This window comes from Helobdella robusta (assembly GCF_000326865.2).
Source record: "Helobdella robusta unplaced genomic scaffold HELROscaffold_16, whole genome shotgun sequence".
In the NCBI taxonomy this organism is placed as follows: Eukaryota; Metazoa; Annelida; class Clitellata; order Rhynchobdellida; family Glossiphoniidae; genus Helobdella; species Helobdella robusta.
The window spans coordinates 1,697,708-1,721,816 of record NW_008703893.1 but is presented as its reverse complement, the minus strand read 5'-3'; the positions used below and the strand labels follow the sequence as shown (position 1 = coordinate 1,721,816).

Sequence of the window (24,109 nt, the reverse complement as noted above, 5' to 3'; positions counted from 1 at the left end):
CCCATCTATCTATTCATTCCTCCCTTCATTCATTCATCTATCTATTCATTCCTCCCTTCATTCATTCATCTATCTATTCATTCTTTCATGCACCTGACAAGCATTTCATCATTTCCGGTTGCTGAGCCCAGCGAAATACAAACACGCGTACATACGTGTGCGGCGTTGGGGTGCGTTCGAGAGGTTTTTTGGTATTTTTTAGCGCAAATATGATCTTCTTCCGGTATCATGACCATCACTATTTGATTATTAAATATTTTTGTTGTTGTTGCTATTATTATTTCAGTTTTCAATGTTAAGCGCGTTAAAATAAAGTTAAACTCTGGATTTGAAATAAAGTCTTGCAGTGTTTTGCATGCTCCTATTTGAAAACTTGTTCGGTACTTCTCGCTTTTTTGAGTGACTTGAAAAAAACTACAACAAAATATTTTTCTTTCAATAAAATAAAAATATTTGCAATTTGGGCTGGAATAATTTCATTCGTTTCCAATAAATTCATAAAAAGCTGGACAATAAGATTGCCCTTTTTATTCAGAAATAACTAAAAGATCTTTCAGGGACAGCCAGATCTCAAACAAAATGCGACCACGACTCTTTGAATACATTCATTTTAACTTGCTTCAAATTTAACCATTCAAACAATAAATCTTTAAAAAATCAATTTCACACTAAAAATCAACTAACGAATGCATTTTTCGTGATTGAAGCTAAAGTTCCGCTTTCACGTAGGAATGTTGGAAAAATAAAAAAGTATTGGTATTGTCGGTAATGTTTTCGAAAATAGGTTTCGGTGTCGGCAATACGATTTTATAGCCGATATTGATAAAGGCGATACAATTTTTGACTATTTATACCGACTCTGATTACCACCGTAATCTTTCTAATCAAATTTGTATCATTGAAATTTATCACCATAATCATGTATCATGATGTCATCCTCTTCATGATTTTAACGTCATAATTTTATCACCGTTCATTTTATTATATCATCATCATCATTGTTGTTGTTGTGTTGTTGTTGTTGTGTTGTTGTTGTTGTTGTTGTTGTTGTTGTTGTTGTTGTTGTTGTTGTTGTTGTTGTTGTTGTTGTTGTTGTTGTTGTTGTTGTTGTTGTTGTTGTTGTAATCACCATCATCATTCCCCATCATCATCATTATCATAATTTTCATAACCACCATCATCGTCATCTTCATCATCATCAACAACATCCTCATCGTCGTCGTCATCAGTTTGAGCGGTGTCAGTACATTATAGTAAGCGTTTGAGAGAGTTATTATGATGAATGGCTGTGATCTCATTAATATATTGGGCGCTACCTTCTCTCGTTCATCATCGATACTTTCTTTCTTTCTTTTATTCTTTTATTTTTTCCTCATTTTATTGCTTGTTCAGTCTTTCGTTCATTCATTTTTTTAATTAATTTATTCAACTACTTTCGTTCATTGTTTGTTGATTTGCTGGTCTTTACCGTCAATTTTTCGCTAGTTAGTTTGGAAAATTTTTTTTTCTTTCGATCAATCATTCACTCATTAGTTTATTCATTCATTCATTTTAACATTAATTCGTTCATTTATTCATTTGTTCACTCATTTAATCATTCGCTCACTCATTCATTCATTCATTCACTCTTTCATTCATTTTTTTTACTGATTCAATAACAAACAGGTACATGAAACTAAATTATAAACGAGGTCATTTGTTTGACGCTTCTCGACCTAATTACCCTGCAGCCAATCAGGAGAGCCGTGTTTTAAGTGGGTTATTTGTTTGCTCTTGCCATCATCATCATCTTCTTCATCATCATCTTCTTCATCATCATTTTCATCATCATCTTCATCATCATCATCTTCTTCTTCATCATCATCTTCATTATCATCATCTTCTTCCTCCTCATCATCTTCTTCCTCATCATCTTCTTCCTCATCATCTTTTTCCTCATCATCTTCTTCATCACCATCTTCTTCATCATCATCTTCTTCATCATCATCTTCTTCATCATCTTTTCATCATCGTTGTCGTCATCACCATCATTCATCTATGTCCACGTCATAATTTGTTTCTTTATCGCTTTCATCAAAATTTATGCTTCACCCCACCTAACCCTTAACCTTGCCATCATTATCATCATCACCCTCACCGCCACCATCATCATCTTACCCATCACCAACGTCATCATCAGCGTCATCATTCATCTCCATTCATGCCATCATTTGTTCCCGTACCGCTATTATCATAATTTATGTTTTACCTCGTAACCTTTAACTCGGCCACCAACATCACCATCTATGTTATCATCACAATCACCATCTCATCTCGTTGTATCATTATGGTATTTTCATCATCACCACCATCATCTTCATCATCGCCATCATCATCGTCATCATCATCATATGCTAATTCTTCATGTGCCCAATAGGAATTATTTTCCCTCCTACATTCCTCGGCGCATGAATACATAATTAGGCCTACAAAGAAAAAAAGAAAGAAAGATGACATGATAACGAATAAGCAAAAGAAACAAAAAGATGTAGAGAGAGAGAAAGAGAGAGAGAGAGAGAGAGAGAGAGAGACGTGAAGCAGAGGAAATGGTAAATAATGGCGGAAAACAAAAATACAGAAAGAGAAAAAGAAAGAAAAGAATGAAAGTGAGAAAAAGAGTAGGAAAAAGAAAAGATAGAGAGAGACAGAGAGAAAAAGAGAGAAAGCAGGAGAGAGAAATAAAATAAACGAGGTGAATTTGAAGTGTTATGCGGTCTCACGTTACGTATGCGTTACGTCATAAGGCTTGAAATACGTCACACACACGCACACACCCATGCACACACAGACCTTCATCGTTGTTCATTATCTTTTGTCTTCATCATTTGTCATCATCGTATACATCATCATCATTGCTTTCATCATCGCCTTAGCTTTCGTCCTCATATTTTTGGCGTTATTTTACAGCAAATTTTATTTAATTTAAACGAAGGTTTATTTTTCAAGTTTAATTCCCATTTTATCATTCTTATCAGGAGTATGTTATCACCGAATTCTCACAATCAATTTTAAACGTAATTTAATTCCACAGAATTTCTATAAATGTTTTTACTCATCATTAATGATCGTTAAATTTTTTTCTCATCACAAATCAATCATTATCCTCTCTGCAAAATATTATCCTTCTCCCTCTTCAATATTGTCACCGTCGTCGTCATCATCTTCGTCGTCGTCGTCATCTTGCCTCGTTTTTTTAGCGCATTTCATTAATGCTTAAATTTTTTCACAAGCAGTGATCTTTCTGTTTGCTAATATGAAGTATATACTAGCGTTACAACACACAAATACACATATACAAACAAATTCCCATGGCATCTGCTGATGATATAGAGATAATAACAACTGGCAAACCGGAGTCTTTCCAGACAGAGATCGAGGCATTGGCGAATTGCTTGCTGAAAATTGGAGAATGGGTGTCAGGTAACTCACTGAGATTAATCATTTTAATACTGAATTGCTCCCATTGGGACCAGGCAACAGTTGTCTAAGTTTAGCATCGGCTCAGTAAGGATTGGCGAAGTTGATTTAACTTTTGATTCAATTGTGCTGAATCTAGGCGTCTGGTCCGATAACAGACTCCCAATCAATGAAGCAACATATTAAAATACTATCAGTCACAAACATGGTTCAGCTAAGAAAATAAATAAAATTCGACATTACTTGAATAGACCTGCAATAGAAAGGCTGGTTCTTGCTTTGAGAACATCTCGTCTAGGTTACTGTAACAGCTTGTTTTTAAACTTGCCCGACAAGTCTATTGCTATGACTCAGTCAATTCAGAATCGGGCTGCAAAATTAGAAATGAGAAGATTGAAAATTGACCGCGTTTCTCCGCTTCTGAATGAACTTCACTGGTTAAAAATCAATAAAAAAATAATCTACGAAATTGGTGTTTCATTCATTGCATGGTTTGGCACCTGAGAATTTATCAAGCAAGTTGGTTTGCAGGAGAGCTGCACTAGGTCTCGGCTTAAGATCGAACAGCATGAATTGTGTCAGTCGAACCCGAGACTAATTAAAATTAATTTTTAAAAAATAGGTAGCGTTGAATTTAAAAAAAAACATTACAATTAATATCGTCATAGTCATCTTGTGGTACGTCATATTTATTTCCATTGTCATCATCATCAAACCATAATCACAATCATCATCTTCAATATTTAATTCATCATTATCACCCTCATCATCATAACCATCATCATCACCATCATCATTATCACCACCGTCATCATCATCACCCTCTTCATCATCATTTTATTTATCATCATCATCATCACCCTCTTCATCATCATCATCATTTTATTCATCATCGCCATCATCATCATCTTGGTTTATTCATTCAGGCATCGGACTATCAGGTATCAAGCGCTGTGGGTTCCGTGACTCAAATAACTCAATCTGCAACATAACTACCACCACTACAACCACAACTACCACTACTAATACTACTACTACTACTAATAATAATAATAATAATACCACTAATACCACTAATACTACAACTACTATTACTACTGCTGCTACTACAACTGCTGCTGCTAAAACTGTTGTAACGACTTTCGGAATAAATCACAGTTCCAAATATTACAACAACAACAATAATAATAATAATAATAATTACAACAATAATAATAATAATAACAATAATAATAATAACAACCAGGTTGTTAATAAGAGTAATAGCGGCGTTCTTTATATCTTCAACGCTACCTATAAATATTCTGGCATCAAAGACAATTATAACAATAATAATAACAATAACAACAACAACAACAATAATAATAATAATAATAATAATGATAATAGCAATAATACCCTTACAAATAAAAACAACGACAGCATAGACAACGCAACAAGCAAAAGTCTTTTAAAACGAACCAACAACAACATTAACAATAAAAATGAACCAAAGTTTATTGAATCAAATAATGATAAGAATAACATTAAAACATGCTTAACGTTTCATCACATCAAAAACATCAACAACAACAGTAGTAGCAACGTCAATTGTTCTAGCATCAACAAAGACAACAACGAAATGTTTATAAAGTCAACTATTACAACAACAACAACCGACAACAATACGACTTACATAAACATGACAAATAACAACAATACAAACTACTACAACAACAACAACAACAACATTAATACCAACAACGATAACAACAACACAAGCAAATATGAATTCATAACAACCATTACGACAAGCAATGGAAAGCTCATTTGCACTTCAGACGCTTACAATAATAGTGACATTAATATTGTTGTAAAATACATGTATAACACAAATAATAACAATAATAACAACAACAATAATAAAAAGAAAAAGAAAAATAATAATATAATTATAGATTGTATTAGCTTCATAATTGATGACCAAAATCTAAACAAAACCAGTCGCATTGCTATCAGAAACATTAACCGAAATACAAATTTTTACAACAACGATTACAACAACATCATCATCAATCACACTAATGACATTAACAACAATAACAACACGCCAGACAGTAATTACATTAACGATAGTAGAAACAACAAGACGAACAACGGAATTAATTACTGGCGAAGTAGTAGTAAAACTTCAATGTATCTCATTAGACACAACGACAGCAATACAAACCACATCAACAATAACATCAGTAACAACCACAATAATCTCATTTACGACAGTGCTAACAACACTCACAACAACACAATCATCAAAACCATTAGTTTTTCTAACAGTTTTTTCAAAAAAAATTTCAAGGGCGTCATTAAAAATAATATTAAGAATGAAATTCTTTCAAAAAATGAAGGAATTAACGATGACAACAACAACAACAAAAATAGCATCATTGACATCAATAACAACAACAACAAAATCAACACAACAACAACAACTAACACAGACGCGAACACTGCTACCCAATTTTTCGACAACCAACTACAAAACTTTAACGACCCACAAACTTTTGAAGATGACGCGACGAGATTTTATCCTTTGTATGATTGGCACATTAAACATCAGCCACAACTACCACAACCACCACAACTGCCACAACTACAACCACCACAGCTACCACAACTACAACCACAACAACAGCCACAACAGTACAACTCCAACGACGACTTTTTTTATGACGTACCCAACATTAACAGCAACGACAGCAATAATGTTGGCATTGACAACAACAATTTCATTACTGACAACAACAATTTCATTACTGACAACAACAATTACAACAACTATTACAATAATGTCAACAACAACAACAACACAAATTCCTTTCTACATTTTAAAACGATTAAAAAAAGAAACATGGTTCTTTTTGACACCAATAAAAATTATAACCATAAAAATAATTACCACAACGACAACAGCCCAAACAACAACAATAACAACAACAATAACAACGTCAACGGTGACATCAACATCAACAGCAAACACAACGACAACGTCATCAAAATTTTTATCCGGAATAATAGTTCAGTGCTTGACAACCCCACAATGACTGACATTAACGTCGGCGCTGAAATAAAAACAAACCTACAACAACAACAAAAAGAGCAAAATTATTTCCAAAATATCTCCAAACATCTACAACAATTTCAAGAGCATGCAGAAACAGAAAGATTCAACCGCCAACAAAATTATTATCAGCAGTATCAACAACAAAGTCAACAGCCATTTCAACATAACCAAGAAAATCAACAACCATTTCAACAAAACCAACAATACCGACAACAACAAAAAACCCAGCGACAACAAAACCAACAACAGCAACAACAACAAAAACATCTCTCTTCGTATTTTATTGTCACTCAGAAACGTTTTCAACCATTTGACAATTTTATAACTCGCACAGTTGTCAAAAACAACAACAATATCAACAATAACATCAACAATAACATCAACAACAACAATTATTTCAACATTAATAACACCAACAACAACACAGCTAACAACATTAATGACAACAACGAAGGTGAAAACGACAAAATATCGTACGGCAGTTATAATGATTATTACAACAACAACAACAACAACAATTATGATATTAGTGGGAACGACAACAACATGTTAATCTACAACGATGAAAATTCTTATAACAATTACATCAACTCATCATCATCATATCCATTGACATCATCCTCATCCTCATCCTCATCATCATCATCATCATTTCAATGGTCATCATCAATTGACCTTGACACTTTGAACTACATTGCCATCGTGGGGTGCGTCTTATTATCCGGTAATTTAATAATTTTCCTTTTCCTCTGCTACAGAAAACACCGCTGGTTTCGCTTTCGATTTTTAAGATTCTGCCCGAAAAAACCCAGATCAATCAATCACCATCCGCCCACGCTCGTCTCAGTAATCGATTGTCATTTTTCGGAATTCCCGGCAAAATCGAAAGCGCAAAAAATTACCAACGAGAAAACACGTGACGAGAAAAAACTTGCTGACGAAAGCAAGGGAGATTACGAAGAACATTACGACAAAGTTGGAAGTAGCGTTCAGTCGGCGACTTCATCCTCGCCACACACGTCGTCATCGTCATCGCTGCTGGTGTCTTTGGCGGCAAACGCGCGACACTAAGCTACTGAGTGTCTATTTATGTGTATATGAGTGTGTGCGTGCGTGTGGTGTGGTGTGTGTTTGTTTTTGTGTGCGTGTGCGTGCGTGCGTGTCAAATAAGAAATCATGACAGATATACAGCCATTGGTAATTTCGTTGTCATTCTATGTTTACGGTGATATCTTTCCTCGTTATTATTACCATTATTATTATTACTATTACTATTACTATTATTATTATTATTATTATTATTATTATTATTATTATTATTATTATTATTATTATTCATTTGAATGGCAGTTTGATTTCCTGGCGATACAAAACGATTTCAATTTCGAGTCAAGCACACCAAAAAAATTTTTTTTATCTTTATTTTCGTCGGAAATGGAAGGATGAAAAAAACAAAATACAGACAAGATAATGATCTTTATTTTTGAGTTATTTAGTTTTTTTTATTTCTTTTTGATTATTTGTAATATTAATTTATAATAATTTCATAATTTTCTTAGTATAGTAATATTTTTATAATATTTTTAAAAAATATATTATAAAAAAGTAATCCACAATAACATAGTTATAATAATTTTTATATCTATGGTTTTGACGTCATGAAAAATGAAAGTAAACATAAACAATAAGCAATAAGTAAATATGAGAATTATGCAGGATACAAGTACATACATTTTGAAAATGCATGAATACAAACATACGTACGATAATAGAAACATACAAAAAAACACATATACATACACACGTTCATACATACATTCATTCATTCACACATACCTACATACATACATGCATGCATGCATACATACATACATGCATACATACATACATACATACATACATACATACATACATACATACATACATACTTACACACATACATACTACTAATTATTTATCTTTTTCAATTTATTAGAGAACTTATTTAAAATCAAAATTGTGCATTATAATATTATAATTAGTTTACAAAATAATAACTAATAAAATCGCTTGTTAATTCAATTGCTCATTAATTGCAAATAATTGATTATGAATTCAATATTTAATATTTTTCTTTTACGTAACAATTAATCACGAACATATGAAAATTAGATATACGGAAGGCCATCAACAACCTAGTGAATGAGAGGAAGACGAGACTGAATTAAAACTTTTGCCGCATGAAACTACATCTATATTTTTTTTAAATAATTAAAAAAAATAATTACAATCTGACAGAGGATGTGTGAGAAATAAATAAATAAAAAATCAATCACATATATTAATACACATAAACATACAAACATAAAAACACACAAACATACAAACATTTAAACACATAAACATACAAGCAATGTGAACAAAAATCGAATCTACAACATACATACCTATACAACGTCCGTACATGCCAAACATTAATCACATTCGATATAAAATACAACAAACATAGGAACATACAAAAACAAATAATGTAATCAAGCAAACAAACATACACATACAAACTCATACCTTGAAAAAACATACAAACAAATAAACAAACATAGGGCATCATACAATCACACAACACACAAACATACAAACCGACACTCACTCCCACACAAAGCCATGCAAACTTATACAATGCATAAAACATACAAAACCCACGCAAACATACAAAACTAATGCTGAGTTAATTCCAAATTAATACAAAGTTCATACAGAGAATACAAAAAGTTTATACAAATGAAATAAAATGGCTGAATACAAATTCCAAGAAAGAATTACTCTGCCACGGAATCTCGTCAAATTTTTTATCGGTTTGTATTTCGTTCCTTTTATTTTATTCGATTTTTCTTAATTTTTTCTATGTAAAATGTATAATTTATTTTTCAAGATATTTTTATAAATATTTGTAAAATACGTTTTTACGAATAGAAAATTTTAAAGGAAAAATATATCAAAACCGAATTACTGCTTGTTCTGTGTCTTCCTGTCTTCGTAGTCATCTCCATCATTTTCCATCATCATCATCTTTTTTTCTTCTCTTTCTCCTTTTCCTCCTCATCATCATCTTCATCGTCATCATCATTATCATCATCATCATTATCATCATCGTCGTCGTCGTCATCATCATTATCATCTTCATCATTACATTTTTCCGCGTCAATCAAAGTATGCATGACGTTTATTGGAAATTTTTCGCACGATATTCAACATTTTTCACAAACTATTACGACTCAGCGATGGTGATCGTGATTGTGATGATGAGGACGATAATGATGAAGAAGAAGATGATGACGATGGTGGTGGTGATGATGATGATGATACTGATGACGATGCATTATTTTTTTTATTTATTTATTCACTCATTTATTCATCCATTTATTAATGTTTGTAAATAAAAATGCAAATATGCTCTTACCTAATACCTCTTTACATTTTAATACATTTCGACACAGTATTTGATGCCAAGAGAGAGCTAGAACGAAGGAAAAGAAATCAGAAGAGAAGAAGAGAAACAATGGAAGATGTGAGCATGGAAAACAAAAAATACGTAGACGGCGCTGCAATGAAAAATAATCCAACGCAGGAAATAAATGATGTTTCCGAGACAACAAAAACTAAAAATGTTGTCTCGTCGCGCAACCATCCCGCGACGAAAATTTCATCAAATTTGTTGCCTAACAGTAAACATCACGTTAAAAAACTGCCATTAGGAGCAGTTGCAGCAACAAAATTGAAAAATTTGTCCACAGAGAAAAAGAATATAGTTAATGATGCTAATTTGCAGTCTGCGAATTTCACTAGAAAAACAACACCGAACAACAAAATGTCAAGAATATTCTCGACGACACCAACAACTAAACTGCAACTAGCCTATACAACTGCTAAAAAAATAATAGAAACCAAATACACCCCGCCAGATCATATCTCTGCAAGAACAGACACAACAACAACAACAGAAAAAATCACACAACTGCGTAGCAACAAGACAAATCTAGGCACCGCAACAAGTAATGCAACTCGATCGCCACCCAACAAACAACCCCTTTCAAAACTGAAACTTATGCAAACAATAACCCAGCAACAACAGCAGCAGCAGCAACAACAACAACAACAACAACAACAACAGCAACAACAGCAACTGAAACATCCAAAACAGACGCACTCACAGCAACAACTCCAGCAACAACTATTTAATAACTTTGCCGACGATCATTATCAATCTTACGAAAGTCCAATGAATAGACACGAACATCAATCTACTAGCGACAAGCAATTACATCAATCGCGACAGCCGCTGCAGCAACATTTTTCATCACACAAACCACAACATTTTTCTGACAATAAAAAATCAAAGCAACGACAAAACAAAGACGACGACGACAAAAACAAAAATATGATTTCTCTTCTGTCCCGAGACACAAAACTTTTCATGCAAAATTCAGCTCGCGTGCAACTGACTCTACTCAAAAATCAACAAGATCTCCAACTGCTGTACCATCGACAGCACAAACTGCAACAACAACTTCAGCAACAACTGGATCAGTATGTCCAACAACTGCAAATAAAACATCAACAGTTACTACTGCAGCATCAACATCAGCAGCAAAACCCGCAGCAACAAAATCAGCAACAAAAATCAAACAATAACCAACAATTAAAATCACCCAATCGAAACACAGCAACAAAACCAGCAACACAATCTACCGAGACAACAATCTCAAAACAACAAAACACATCAACAAAATTTTCACCAACCACATTAGAAAGAACATCAACACCATCACCAACATCAACAACATCACAGAAAGCTCTCCATTTAACGCCCATGACAGTAATAAAAAAAACAACATTAACAACAACAACATCAACAAAACCAGCAACAAAGCAAAACTCGCCAGCATTAACTTCATCTGAACAAACGCTGTGCCAAACAACAAATTCAAACCATGATACTGGAGGTGTTGGTTTGGATAAAGACAATGTGACAAACGAAAATCAAAGTAAATTTTTAGCCGAATTATAAAAAATAAATAAAAATTACAATTATTATTTTAATTATTACTTCATTTAATTGTTTATTTTTATTTAATTATGTATATTATAATTATAAGTTTCATTTTCTGACGTTGTTTCTTAGCATGGTGACGACATTTGTGTAAGGAAATAACATCACTTTAATCAATACCATCAATCATTGTACATGAACATGTTAGAAAAAATTATACAATAAAAAAAGAGAAAGAGAAAAAAAAAGATAGAGAGAGACAGAGGGAGGGGGTGAGGGAGAAAATGATGAGAAAAAAAGATGTTCGATGTTAATTATATTGGCGATAAAAACTTCAATAAAGTCATTATGTATCTAATTATAATTAATATTATAACTATCATAATTTAATTAATTATAGTATAATATATTATTTTTTTTCCACAGACAGCTGTGCAAGTGGTGAAGTTATCAGAAATCGGCTGGAGATGCAGAGGCGGGAAACTATCAGGATGGCCATAACGAACACCATGCTTGTGAAGGAGAATGAACTTTATAAGAAATTTGAAGAATTAAAGGTCGGTTCATCGTGTTTGTTTGTTTGTATGCCTGTTCACATATTTGTCTGTTTGTTTGCATGTTCGTTTGTTTGCTTGTTCGCACATTTGTTCGTTGTTTGCCTGTTTTCCCATTCGTTTAAACAACCACACAGGCAAAAGACAAAAGCAGAGATTTCCTATTGATTGACATCCACAAAAATTTGCGTGCCCTCCTAGCCAACCGAAACAACAATTACTCAGCAGCCCTGTGCAAATCCCAATCCGTGATTGATTGCAGGATGGCGACTGGTGCCTCGGTGTACAGTGGAGATAATGTTTTCCAGTTACAGCAATTAAGACGTCATCAACAACACCAACATTTCCATATTAAACAAAAACAACAACATAAACAATTTTCTCCATATTTACGTCATCAACAATACTCTGACGTCAATCTGCACCAACAACAGCATCATCGTTATCAGGAGCAACAGCCTCAAATTGATCAACGTAAACTACCACGCCACACGCAACAACAACAGCAGCAGCAGCAACAGCAACATCAACAAATGTTTCAACAGTTGCCGAAAACACATTCCAGGGTATCATTCGGAAGAACGCATTCCTTGCAAAGACATCAACATCATCAACAACAACACCAGCAACTACAACAACATCGAAATCAGCAGCTGTTTCAACCGCCAAAACCACAAGGACAACAATTTAGCAAAACAAATTGTTCCGCTGTTGTAGATAAAAATTTCAAATTAACCCGTCATGAACAGATAAACAGTTTGATAGGAAATATGCTTTATAAAATAGAACGACGTCATTTTAATTTGCAACAAAAACCCAAACAACAGCAGCAGAAGCTAGAACAGCCGCCACAACAGCTACAACAACTACAGCAGCAACAACAATCAACTACTGTTTATTATTCATACTCTAGATTACTATCATCGTCATTATCTTCATCATCAGTTTCATTTCCACTATCCAGTTTTATAAATCCAAAATCATCACCGGTACCTTATCCATCATTATCATCATCTTTCCCGCCATCTTTATCGTCGTCGTCGTCGTCATCGTGTAAACATTTAGCTGCTGGTATTGATAATGATGGAGCTGGAAACATCAACATTAGCTGTTGCGCTAACAAAGACATTAATGATAAAAACGATGACGATGATGAAGAAATAATCAGACGCAGTAACGATGATGTGATTAAAAATACGTGCAAAGATAATAATGACGAAAGTGATGATGTTGATTTAGATGGTGGCCATGATGATGTCACAATGAAAAAGATGATAAACGATGATGAGGATGGTAAGATGAGTGATGCAAGTGATCATGTTGGCACTCACAAAAATTGCGATGAAAGGGATTGCAATAAAGAAGATGATGGTGGTGATGACGTAGATGATGACGTAGATGATTTCTTCACCATCAAAATTTCACTCAGTGATAATGGTGAGTTGAATTGATTTTAAATGAATGAATGAATGAATAGTCATCAATAGCGTTGCCAATAAAAATCCGAAAATTGTTGATGATTTGAAAAACTTTAATAACATGTCATCATTAACATTTTCTATAATTTTACAAAGTATCAAAATGAAACACACACAGACACACAAACACACGTACGAGAATACACGCACCACGCCTAAACACAAACACATTTGTGAATACACACATACACACACACACACACATCATACGTTTTCACTCTCTCTCTATGCAATAAGACTAAGCAAGCACCTTAACCATTTCCGCACCGAAGTATTTTTTAGTTGTTTGAGTCGTCAAATAATATTAAAAAATTGATCATCATTAATTATTATTAATTGATAAGTTTTAATTTCAATAATTGAAACGTTGGAGTCAGACATCAAAGAAATGACCGACCAGTACAACGAAGGGAGAAATAATTTCTATGCTGATCTCCACAGACGAATCAATGAACTTTGTTGCAGATATGACAAGTTGCGCAGCCACTCTGCAACAACAGCAACAACAACAAAAACAACGACGACAACGACATCTTCTTCTTCTTCATCATCATGTAACAACAATCTTCAAAAATGCCATTCAGAAACGAGTGTTGTTGATGCGGATAGTAAAAATTTCTACATATACAGTGGAGTGAAGAACTGGTTGATGTCGTCAAAACTTGTAAAGATGTTGAAAGAGAACTTAAATTTTTCTCACAATAGCAACGCTGTTTTTGAAAAGAGCACTTCCCAAGGTCAGAAGTTCATTCAAAATAATCTGTTCGGTAGAGATGAACGATTCCATCAAAGTTCTCACAACACCAAGAAACAGCATTCATACCAGCAGCAAAAATGTAACAAATTTCAAAACTCCCCAACCGAGCAACACTATCAACCATCACAGCAACTTCAAGAGAAACAGCGCCTAGGACATCGTCAGGAACAACACCCCCAACGATGTTATCACTCGCACAATCAACTGCAGCATCATAAACACGCGCAACACCAACTCCAACAACACCAACAAAACTTTAAAGACTACCGTCAACTAATCGAATACTGGCATGTACCCTGTGACGTCATTACGGTGGCCACACCCACATTCATCAACTCAACAACAACAACGGTGACAAACTACAACATCTCAACAACAACTGAACAGTCACGCAATTATTACTGCCCACAGAACGGACAACGTACTAAACTTTTTGATCAGCAACACTACCGGCATGACTATCAACATAATCGGAATTATAAATCTAACAATATTGCAAACCACAATGACCCATCATCAGCAACAACAGCAACATCAATTTCGAAAACAACATCACTTTCAACAATAACAACAATAAAAACATTGTTGCCATCATTTCACTCCACCTCATCCTTACAAGATCTTCAGTGGAACAACGCAAACAAAAACAGACCGTTGAACAGGAATGGCAACGCGCTGAACAAGTGCAGCCGATTTCTGCCTGACTACGACGCATTGGAAGTTCGAAAAAATTTTAACAATTTGGACATCTGCAACAAACAATACAACACCAAACCCAACATTCTGAATAAATACAAATGCATTGCAACTGATACAACAAAGAAGTACAACACGTTCGTATGCAACGAATACAAACCACCGAACAAAACAAACGAATGCACGCAGAAAAAAACATTCACAAGCATGAAGAAAAACCCGCCGTGGAAACATTGTGGTACCGCAACGATCACCGCGACGACCGCCAACAGGTACGCAACAAAATCAACAAAACTCGCGACGACGACAACATGCGTTTCGGCTTTGAAATCAACTAGAAACAGCTGCTGGCGGCCTCAGTTTTATGTACCACTCTGCAGAGATGAACACGTCGAAAAAATGAAAGTGATGCAACAGCAGAGACAATACGAACTCTACTGCTTGCACGTGCAACAACAACTCCAGCAACAACACCAGCAACAATATTACAACATGTTGGAAGGCTGTCAATATTTGAAACAACAGTACATGGAACGACAGAAACAACAACAGAACATTGCTCCCGACTATGTCGACAACGCTCTTCCAGTTGTTAACCGTATTCCTCAATCTTCAATCATGATTACATATTCAGATGATGGAAAAGATTATCAACAACAACAACAGCAACTCAGCCAGAAATGCAGTTCACTTTCACCATCGCAGAGCCATCAGCTGCAACAGTTTCAAAAGCAGAAATGCCTCGAGGACAAACCAGAGCAAGCAAAACAAAAATCACTGAAGGAACAAATGAAGGAATGCATTAAAAAGTACGGCAGCAAACTGCAGCAGCAGCAGCAACCGTCCTGCAGCACGTCGCTCGCTGATTACAAACCCATACCAAAAAGTTGGTGGGTTGATGTCGAAAACAAACAGAAACAACTCTCGAAAAAATCTTCATCCTTCTCCAGTTGCGATGGAGTTATCCAACGACTTAATGAAAAACATCAGCAACAACAAAATCAACAACAACTTGTTGATCAAAATCAGCAGTGCCAACTGAAACAACAAGAAATAGGACAACAACAAAATGGCCAACAACGACAACAATTTCAAAAGCAGTGTTCTGCATTTTCTTGTTCGGATAACGAATCGATTGATAATAAAATAATTGCAAAAATTGAAGAATTTTTGAAAAAATGTTCCGATCGCATGCAACAGCAGCAGCAGCAGCCTCAACAACTTCTACTGCAGCAACAGACACAACAGCCGCAACAACCACAACAACGCGCATATGATGAAAATTTATTATTAAATCGTTCGACAAAATCCCGCAACCAATACTGTCAGACGATACAATCTCAAACTACGCAAACAGACATGTGTCCTTCATACACCAGCCAGCTGGTTGCACCATCCCTACTCAACGCCGAAAACATGAAGAGTGGAAGTCTTAAAAGTTTTGTTCTCCTCGAAAAAGTTCAATACGAAAAGGATTTGCAAAATATTTTTAAGCAGGACCAGCGGCAAATTCAACAAACCCACCAACAGATAAGTGACCAACAGCAAAGGCGATCATCGCAAAACATGCCAGAAGCAGTTCAGAGAAAAAGTTCACAAACATGTTCACAACATTCAAATTCGCAACAACCTCATCTTCAACAACGACCACAAAAACTACTACAAGAACTACGACAACAGCAACAACTGTCACAGCAACCACAACCGCAACAACGACAGCAACAGCATGCACAAAATTCATCAAAAATCTCACAAAATCTCAGATTTGAAAATGTCTGCAGCGAGAATCACGCCAAATACGGACTGGATGACAAAGTTGACCTTCCATTAACTGACGCCAGTAAAAATGAATCCGTTGTCGTTGAAAACAAAGCATCAAACAGCAAACAAAAAGCCATCAAAGAATCGAACATGGAGTCTGTGGGAAGTTTTCCTAAAGAAATTGTAGATAACAACAAATATATCAATCTAAAATACTGCTATGAAAAAAATCTACAAAAACAACAACCGCAGCAACGACATCAACAGCAACAGCAACAACAACCGCAACCGCAGCAGCAACAACTGCAGCAACGACATCAACAGCAGCAGCTTCAATTTAAGCAAATTAACTCTGATGTTTGCAGACGAGCGTTATCGAGCTGCGATGGTTATCGGAACGATCGTGGCGACAAAGTAAGACTGAACACATTGACGACTGATAGTAAAAATAACTCAGAAATATGTACACCTCTCAATCAGTCATCCACTCTTTCTGACAAGAAATTAAAGTTGAAAGATTCAAAACATTCGAACAGGGGCGCGACTAAAATTGAGAGCAAACATACCGATGAAAACAAATTAGATTTACAAAATATCTGTAGAAAAACCAAAATATCGAAAGATAAAACAAAACCAAAAGTTGACTTGGGTTTTTTAAAATCTGACAAAAACTTGTTTAAATTTCAGACAAGAACATCATCTTCATTGAAACCTCTGAAAGTTTCAAACTGTCTTGAAATGTTCAAAACGAATCAAGAAGCATTCAAAAGCAAGTTAATTCCTTCTAAAAACATAGACTTTATGAGTTACTTTGAAAAGATGAAATACAAAGGAAAGATTTGCAAGAGGGAAACTGGAAGTTGTGAAGATGCTGAAACATCAACACCTGATGGAGACTGTAGCGAGGTGGAGAACTTCAACCGCATCCGCTTACTTGACTTCGATGCTTGCAACAAAATTAAGCGTTATAAATGTGAAGAGATTTTGAAAAATAGATTATTCAACGAGACCGAACATCTGAAGACTAGCGAACGGAAGAGATGGGGCAGCAACAGATTGGAACATTCAAGAGAGTCCCTCGCGGAGAACGTTGATGTGAGTGCATGTTGGAAGGAAGCTGAGGCAATTATGAACAAATACCGATGGGCCGGTAACATCTCGAGACGTAAGTTGCTGGCCCTGCAGAACCTATGCGACTACGGCGTGAACATTGATCTGAAACAACTGAAAATCAACAGGAGCAGGAGAAACTGTCAGGTGAACATTTTGAAGAATATTTGCGGAAATCTCGTTAAATCTTGCACTACTAGTGACCACCGTCTTCTCACCGTATGTAGGCAAATTAATAACGAAAGCAATTTCAGCCATAGAAAGGAAAAAGTTGCTGACGCAAGCAGTAGTAATGAGATTAACAAGAGACATAATCACAGAAGTTGCAGCAGTAACAGCAGTAGAGACATATGTAACAAAGAAAACTGTCTAACGAAAGTTAAAACGTTCAGTAAGACTCTCAATCGAGTGACGGAGGGTCGTGTCAGCAAGAATTGTTGCTCAAATCGTAAGAGACAGAGCTGGAACATAACATCAAAAATTTATAAGAAAGGAAGTTTTTTCCCAAACTGGTTAAAAAAAATTCTAACCCGCAAACTAAATGGACCTGACTGTAGTGAGCCAACTAGGATGGATGAAGTGCGTGAAAGCAGTTTGGGTACGTCGTCGTCATCTCGCTGTGAGAACTGCGCGCAACATTGTGGCAATGTCGATCCAAGTAATGTTATGAAACGTAACAGTAGCTGCAACATCAGCAGACTGCAGCAACAGCAGCTGCAACAACGACAGCAGCAGCAGCGTTGTTCATCTTTTCCCAGATGTCCTCAGCGTAACAACCCAACAACGGCGCTAATCAACTGCGACAACCGCAGTAGCGTCCTCATCCAATCAGCGTACGTCAGCAAATCACGTGACCACTCCAGGCCAAACATCAACAAATATAAACAGTTTTCAGATGGAAGTAAGCAAACTCTACAGTTTAATCCTAGAGCGTGCAGACGACATGGCGATGAAAATAACGAAGATGATGCCGATGGCGACACGCTGATACACAGTTCACCATCCCATTCGTCGCATCGTTACCATAAAACTTCAAAACATTCCGCAGACTGTGGAAACAGGCGTCTGACTCCATTTCCACATTTTTACAAGAGTATTGAATCTTCGACTTCCGATAGATCGTCATCACGTGAGTCGATGACGTCATGCATATATCAGATGCTGGCCAGGCGGAAGTTAGAAAAGAAGATTCAGGATCATTGTTTAAAGATGGACATGAAAAGATTTGGATGCTCCTGACGATGACGACGACGATGATGATGATTTTGTTTTACTAAAGCAAAGTTTTTTTTAGACATGTACAATCGCATTTATTTAGATGATGACGAGACGAGGGTTGTGGTGATGAGAATGGTGATGTGGTCTCATGGCAATTACGATAATAAAAATGGCATTATTAATGTGACAGCAATAACAACCAAACTGTATTATTTATTAATATCACGGCATTTTGATTGATTTTTCCGCTAAAAATAATTTTCATCATTTTACTCGTTTATGTCATCATTATTTACCTTCTATCCATCCGTTTTTTTTTTATTAAAACGAATTTTTTAGACATGTGCAATCACATTTTTATTTTAAATAAAATATTTATTATTATTCCATTAATATATATATATAAATATATATAAATATATATATATATATATATATCAAAATAAGATATTCCAACAAGAATAACGGTGATGACGACGATGATGATGACAATAAGGATGATGATTATGACGATGATGGTAATGATGAAGCGAAGGAAGAAAATTAGGATGGTATTTTCAAGGTCCCAATTAGAACCTCTGTATCATCTTTCAGTAAACATCGAACTAATTCCAATATTCCAATAACTAATGCATTATCATGTTTGTCCTTTGGTGTTGGCTTAATATATTTATTGTATTTGTATGAGTGTGATGTGTGTGTGTGTGTGTTGTGTGTACGTGAGTGTATGTGTGAATAGAAGGCACATTGTAATTACTTTTGCAGTTATCATATTTGTTCTTGCATTTGAACCAGATCACTTTTAAACAGTTTGACAGAAACAAGAAAGAGAGAGAGAAAGGGAGAGAGAGAAAAAGAGAGAGAGAGAGAAAAAAAGAGAGAAACACAGATACGGCCCTCTTACAATCTGAGCTATCTCTCAAATTAATTATTTTTAATGTAACTTTCTATTGCTGTCTGCTTTTTTGTATTTTATAAATATGTGTATACATTTTCATTGATTAGTTACTTGCTGTTACTGGATGACTACTGTACGTGAGAATGCTTTTATAAAAAAAATATATATATAGTAAGAAAGTGATAAAGAGCGAGAGAGAGAGAAAGAAAGAGAGAGAGGAGAGTAAAAGAGTGTACTGGTAAAAAGAATTGCTCAATTTAGAAATTTATATGGGATGTGAGCTTGCGTTAACGTTGAGGCACCTGCAGATGACAAGCCACAATCATACTACGCACTGTCTGTCTGCTGAACACTGAACCACAAAAAAGCATACACACACACAAATACACACACAAATATAAATAAATAAATATATATATATATATTGTTATATATATATATATATATATATATATTGTGTGTGTGTGTGTGTGTGTGTGTGCGTGTGTGTGTGTGTCGATGATTTTTGTTAGCATACACAGTAAAATCAATTTGAACTATGCGTCAGAGTCAGACAGCGATCAGCCCAGGTAGAATAATAATAATAATAATAATAATAATAATAACAACGATAACAATAATAATACTTATAATAATAATAACAACATCAATAACAATAGCAATAATAATAGTAACAACCATAATAATTGTAATAATAATAATAACACACATAATAAAGTTTTCTCAACTATGAGACAAATAACAATTTTTAGCTACAACTAGACAATAATAATAATATCAATAATAATAATAGTAACACAGCACAATAATAATAATAATAATAATAATAATAATAATAACGTGTATGTGTGTGTATGCGTGTGTTTGTATGTGTGCATGTGTGTTTGAGAGAGAGAGAGAGAGAGAGAGAGAGAGAGAGAGAGAAAGAGTTTATGAAAGATCTTTCGTTGAAAAAAGCAAAATCAACAAAATATTATTTACATTAAATTAAAATGACAGTTATATAAGGGATGTTTATTATTTATATATGGAAGAAAAATAGTGATGGAGAGAGAGAAAGAGAAAATGAAAGAGAGAGAGAGAGAGAGTGAGAGTACAATGATATAAATGCTAAAATACTTATGTGAGTATAACGTTCATTAACTTATTTTATCATATATCAAATAATATCTTGAAGAATGTTTAACTTTTACTTTATGCGAATGTTTAGTAAGAAGTATTGAATGAATGACTGATTGTAAGGGCTTGAATGAATGGATACAAAAATGAGTTAAGTGAATGAATGAGTGAGTAAGTGAATGTGTGAATGAATTACATAATGAGCAAACGAACGATTGAATGAAGAAAAAAAAAACAAGAATGAATATATGAATGAAAAAAGACTCTGATGTTAAGAATAATTTAATACACGAATGCATGAAAAGTATTCACATTAATTAAAATTTTATGACTTGTGTACATGAGCAAATGTATGAACGAACGGACGAATGAATGAACGAACGAACCAACAAACGAACGAACGAACGAATGAATGAATGAATGAGCAAATGAATTACCGAATCCATAAACAAATGAATAAATGAACGAACGAACTAAAGAAAAAAATAAAATTATACATATGAGCGTGTGTTAGCAGAAATTTATGAATTGAATAGGACTTTTAAATCTATCAGCAAACCCTTGAGCAATGACATCAACATCAACAGCATAAATACATTAAAAATCCATTAACAAAAGTATTAAAAGCAATAACATCAACAGAAAAAAAACAACAAAAACAACAACAGCTTCAGTATCAACAAGCAAGTAACTTTAAAAATAGCAATAGCAACAATATTAAAGGCAGACATTCAACATAACAAACGCCAACTTACTAAGCTCTATTTATATTGTTATAAGCATAATAGTTGACTGTGTCAGGTATATGAATCTTATATAAATAAAAGCACACACACACACACACACAACACGTAAACACACACACACACACACACACATATATATATAAATATATATATATATATATATATATATATATATATATACATTTGCATGCACATATATACATACATGATGTCACTCAAATGAAAATTGTTAGCTAAGACATTTAAATTCATTCATCCACTGCCTTACTTACATAAGTATATGTATCCAAACATTTATAGATACACATACATTCATGCATACATTCATTCATACATACATACATACATACATACATACATACATACATACATACATACATACATACATACATACACATACATACACACATATACATGCATACGTTCTTAATTCTAGATGAATGTTAATGTTTAATAAAAAGAAATATACTATAAGCTCATCTTTGCCATGTTAGTCTATTTTTAGTTCTTTAATTAAAGTTTTAATCAACGTTTTGATTTTATTATTAATTAATTGATTTATTACATAAATAAATGAATAATTAATTAGTTAATTAATTAATAAATAAATTATTTATTTATATTATTTTATTTTAAAATATCTTCTTCAAGTACAAAACGAACAAACAAATGTTTATTGTATAGTTTAGTAGGTATGTAGGTAAATAGTGTTAATGAATAGTGATTGCTTTATATATTCTGATTCTGGTAAAAAAATTGTATTAAATTATATATATGTATAAGCATACATATATATATACGTATATACGTGCATATATATGTATACTTACGTGTGTGTATGTGTTGTACATAAAGCGTATTGTAGTTAATGTATATTCTATTGTATTGTATTGTATTGGTGATATGTACGCTCACATACTTCATAAAGTCATCATCATTCATTCCGTAGAGTTAATATGAAACTAAAAACGAAACAACAGCCCAAACGCAAACCAGCAACAATATTGATTAATTTATTATAACGGAAATTGTTATTTATGTTTTGAGGATAGGTAGTTTGTTGGTTGCACAGTTAATTTTAGAAGTTGCCCATAAAGCGGTTTTTTCTGAAAATGTTTTTTGTTTTTAGGGTTTTCAAATTCGGATTTTGATTTGTTTTCAGTATCATTATGTCTGGAAGCCGACTAGTGTGATAATATATTGAGAAAGAGTTGAAAAAGTTCAATTGGAACGACAACAAAACCAGCAACAACTACTAAAAAACTTGCAACAACAACCACAAAAAACAAGTAAGACAGCATATCGACAACCATTTTTTTTAGGAACGTGAAAATTATTTCAAAAGTTCTATAGGTAAAAAATCTCAAATTATCTTTTTTGGCCAACAATGAGATCCATCTAACTACTAAGCCCAAAAGATAAACATTCCCAGAATCATAGAATAAAAAATTTTATAATAACAACAATAACAGCAACACAAAATCATTAACATAGACAACCGTAACCTCAAGAACAACAGCTAAATAACAACATTACAATAAGCAACAGCATAAAAAACCACATTTTTACAAAAACCTCAACACCAACAACAACATTCCTAACACCAACAACATTCCCAACACCAACAACATTGTTGACGCCATCAACCACGTCATCAAACAATAACAACAACAGCAGCAGCAGCAACAACTGCGACAACAACCACAACTGCAAAATGGATTTCAGTGTTTACGAGAAAGAGTGTCGAAATATGGGTGGTCTCTTTCAGCAGCTGGCACACGAGATGAAAGTATAATAAACAAATTTATTATTATTATAAATTATTATTTTTATTATTGTTGTTTTAATATTTATTATTATCGACATTATTATCATTACTTCAATAAAATAATTTGGCATAATATTTCTTAACTAATGAGTGAAATTCTTAAAATAACTTTAGTGTAATGAAATAATTTGTGGTGCGCGTCTGTTATTGTGGGTGCGTGTGTTTGTGTGTCTGTGTGTGTGTTTGTGTCTGTGTGTGCATGTGTGTCTGTGTTATATGTGCAATTCATTCAATTCATTCGTATTATTACTCACGCATTATTGATTTTTCTATTGGCAAATATTTAAAACGGTGTTGAAGTTTAAAAAATTATTAAAAGTGTGTTCACTACACATACATGTTTGAATGAATGAATGAAT

General features: G+C 34.0%; 3 protein-coding genes across 3 annotated transcripts; all 3 read left to right on the top strand.

The window, feature by feature from the left end:
* Positions 1-5,137: 5,137 nt before the first annotated feature.
* Positions 5,138-8,110, top strand: HELRODRAFT_190838 (hypothetical protein; the record flags this gene model as incomplete). The annotated part of the gene is made up of 2 exons (XM_009015537.1): positions 5,138-7,815; positions 7,847-8,110. A coding segment is annotated over one exon (201 nt), but the record flags the coding sequence as incomplete, so codon positions are not given.
* Positions 8,111-9,326: 1,216 nt separating this feature from the next.
* HELRODRAFT_169713 (hypothetical protein) lies at positions 9,327-12,856 on the top strand (the record flags this gene model as incomplete). The annotated part of the gene is made up of 7 exons (XM_009015536.1): positions 9,327-9,390; positions 10,033-11,122; positions 11,260-11,411; positions 11,479-11,580; positions 12,012-12,142; positions 12,277-12,446; positions 12,646-12,856. The coding sequence occupies 7 exons, from the start codon at positions 9,327-9,329 to the stop codon at positions 12,854-12,856; spliced, it is 1,920 nt and encodes a 639-aa protein (XP_009013784.1).
* Positions 12,857-13,401: 545 nt separating this feature from the next.
* On the top strand, positions 13,402-19,180 carry HELRODRAFT_169712 (hypothetical protein; the record flags this gene model as incomplete). The annotated part of the gene is made up of 2 exons (XM_009015535.1): positions 13,402-13,576; positions 13,962-19,180. The coding sequence occupies 2 exons, from the start codon at positions 13,402-13,404 to the stop codon at positions 19,178-19,180; spliced, it is 5,394 nt and encodes a 1,797-aa protein (XP_009013783.1).
* Positions 19,181-24,109: the final 4,929 nt, after the last annotated feature.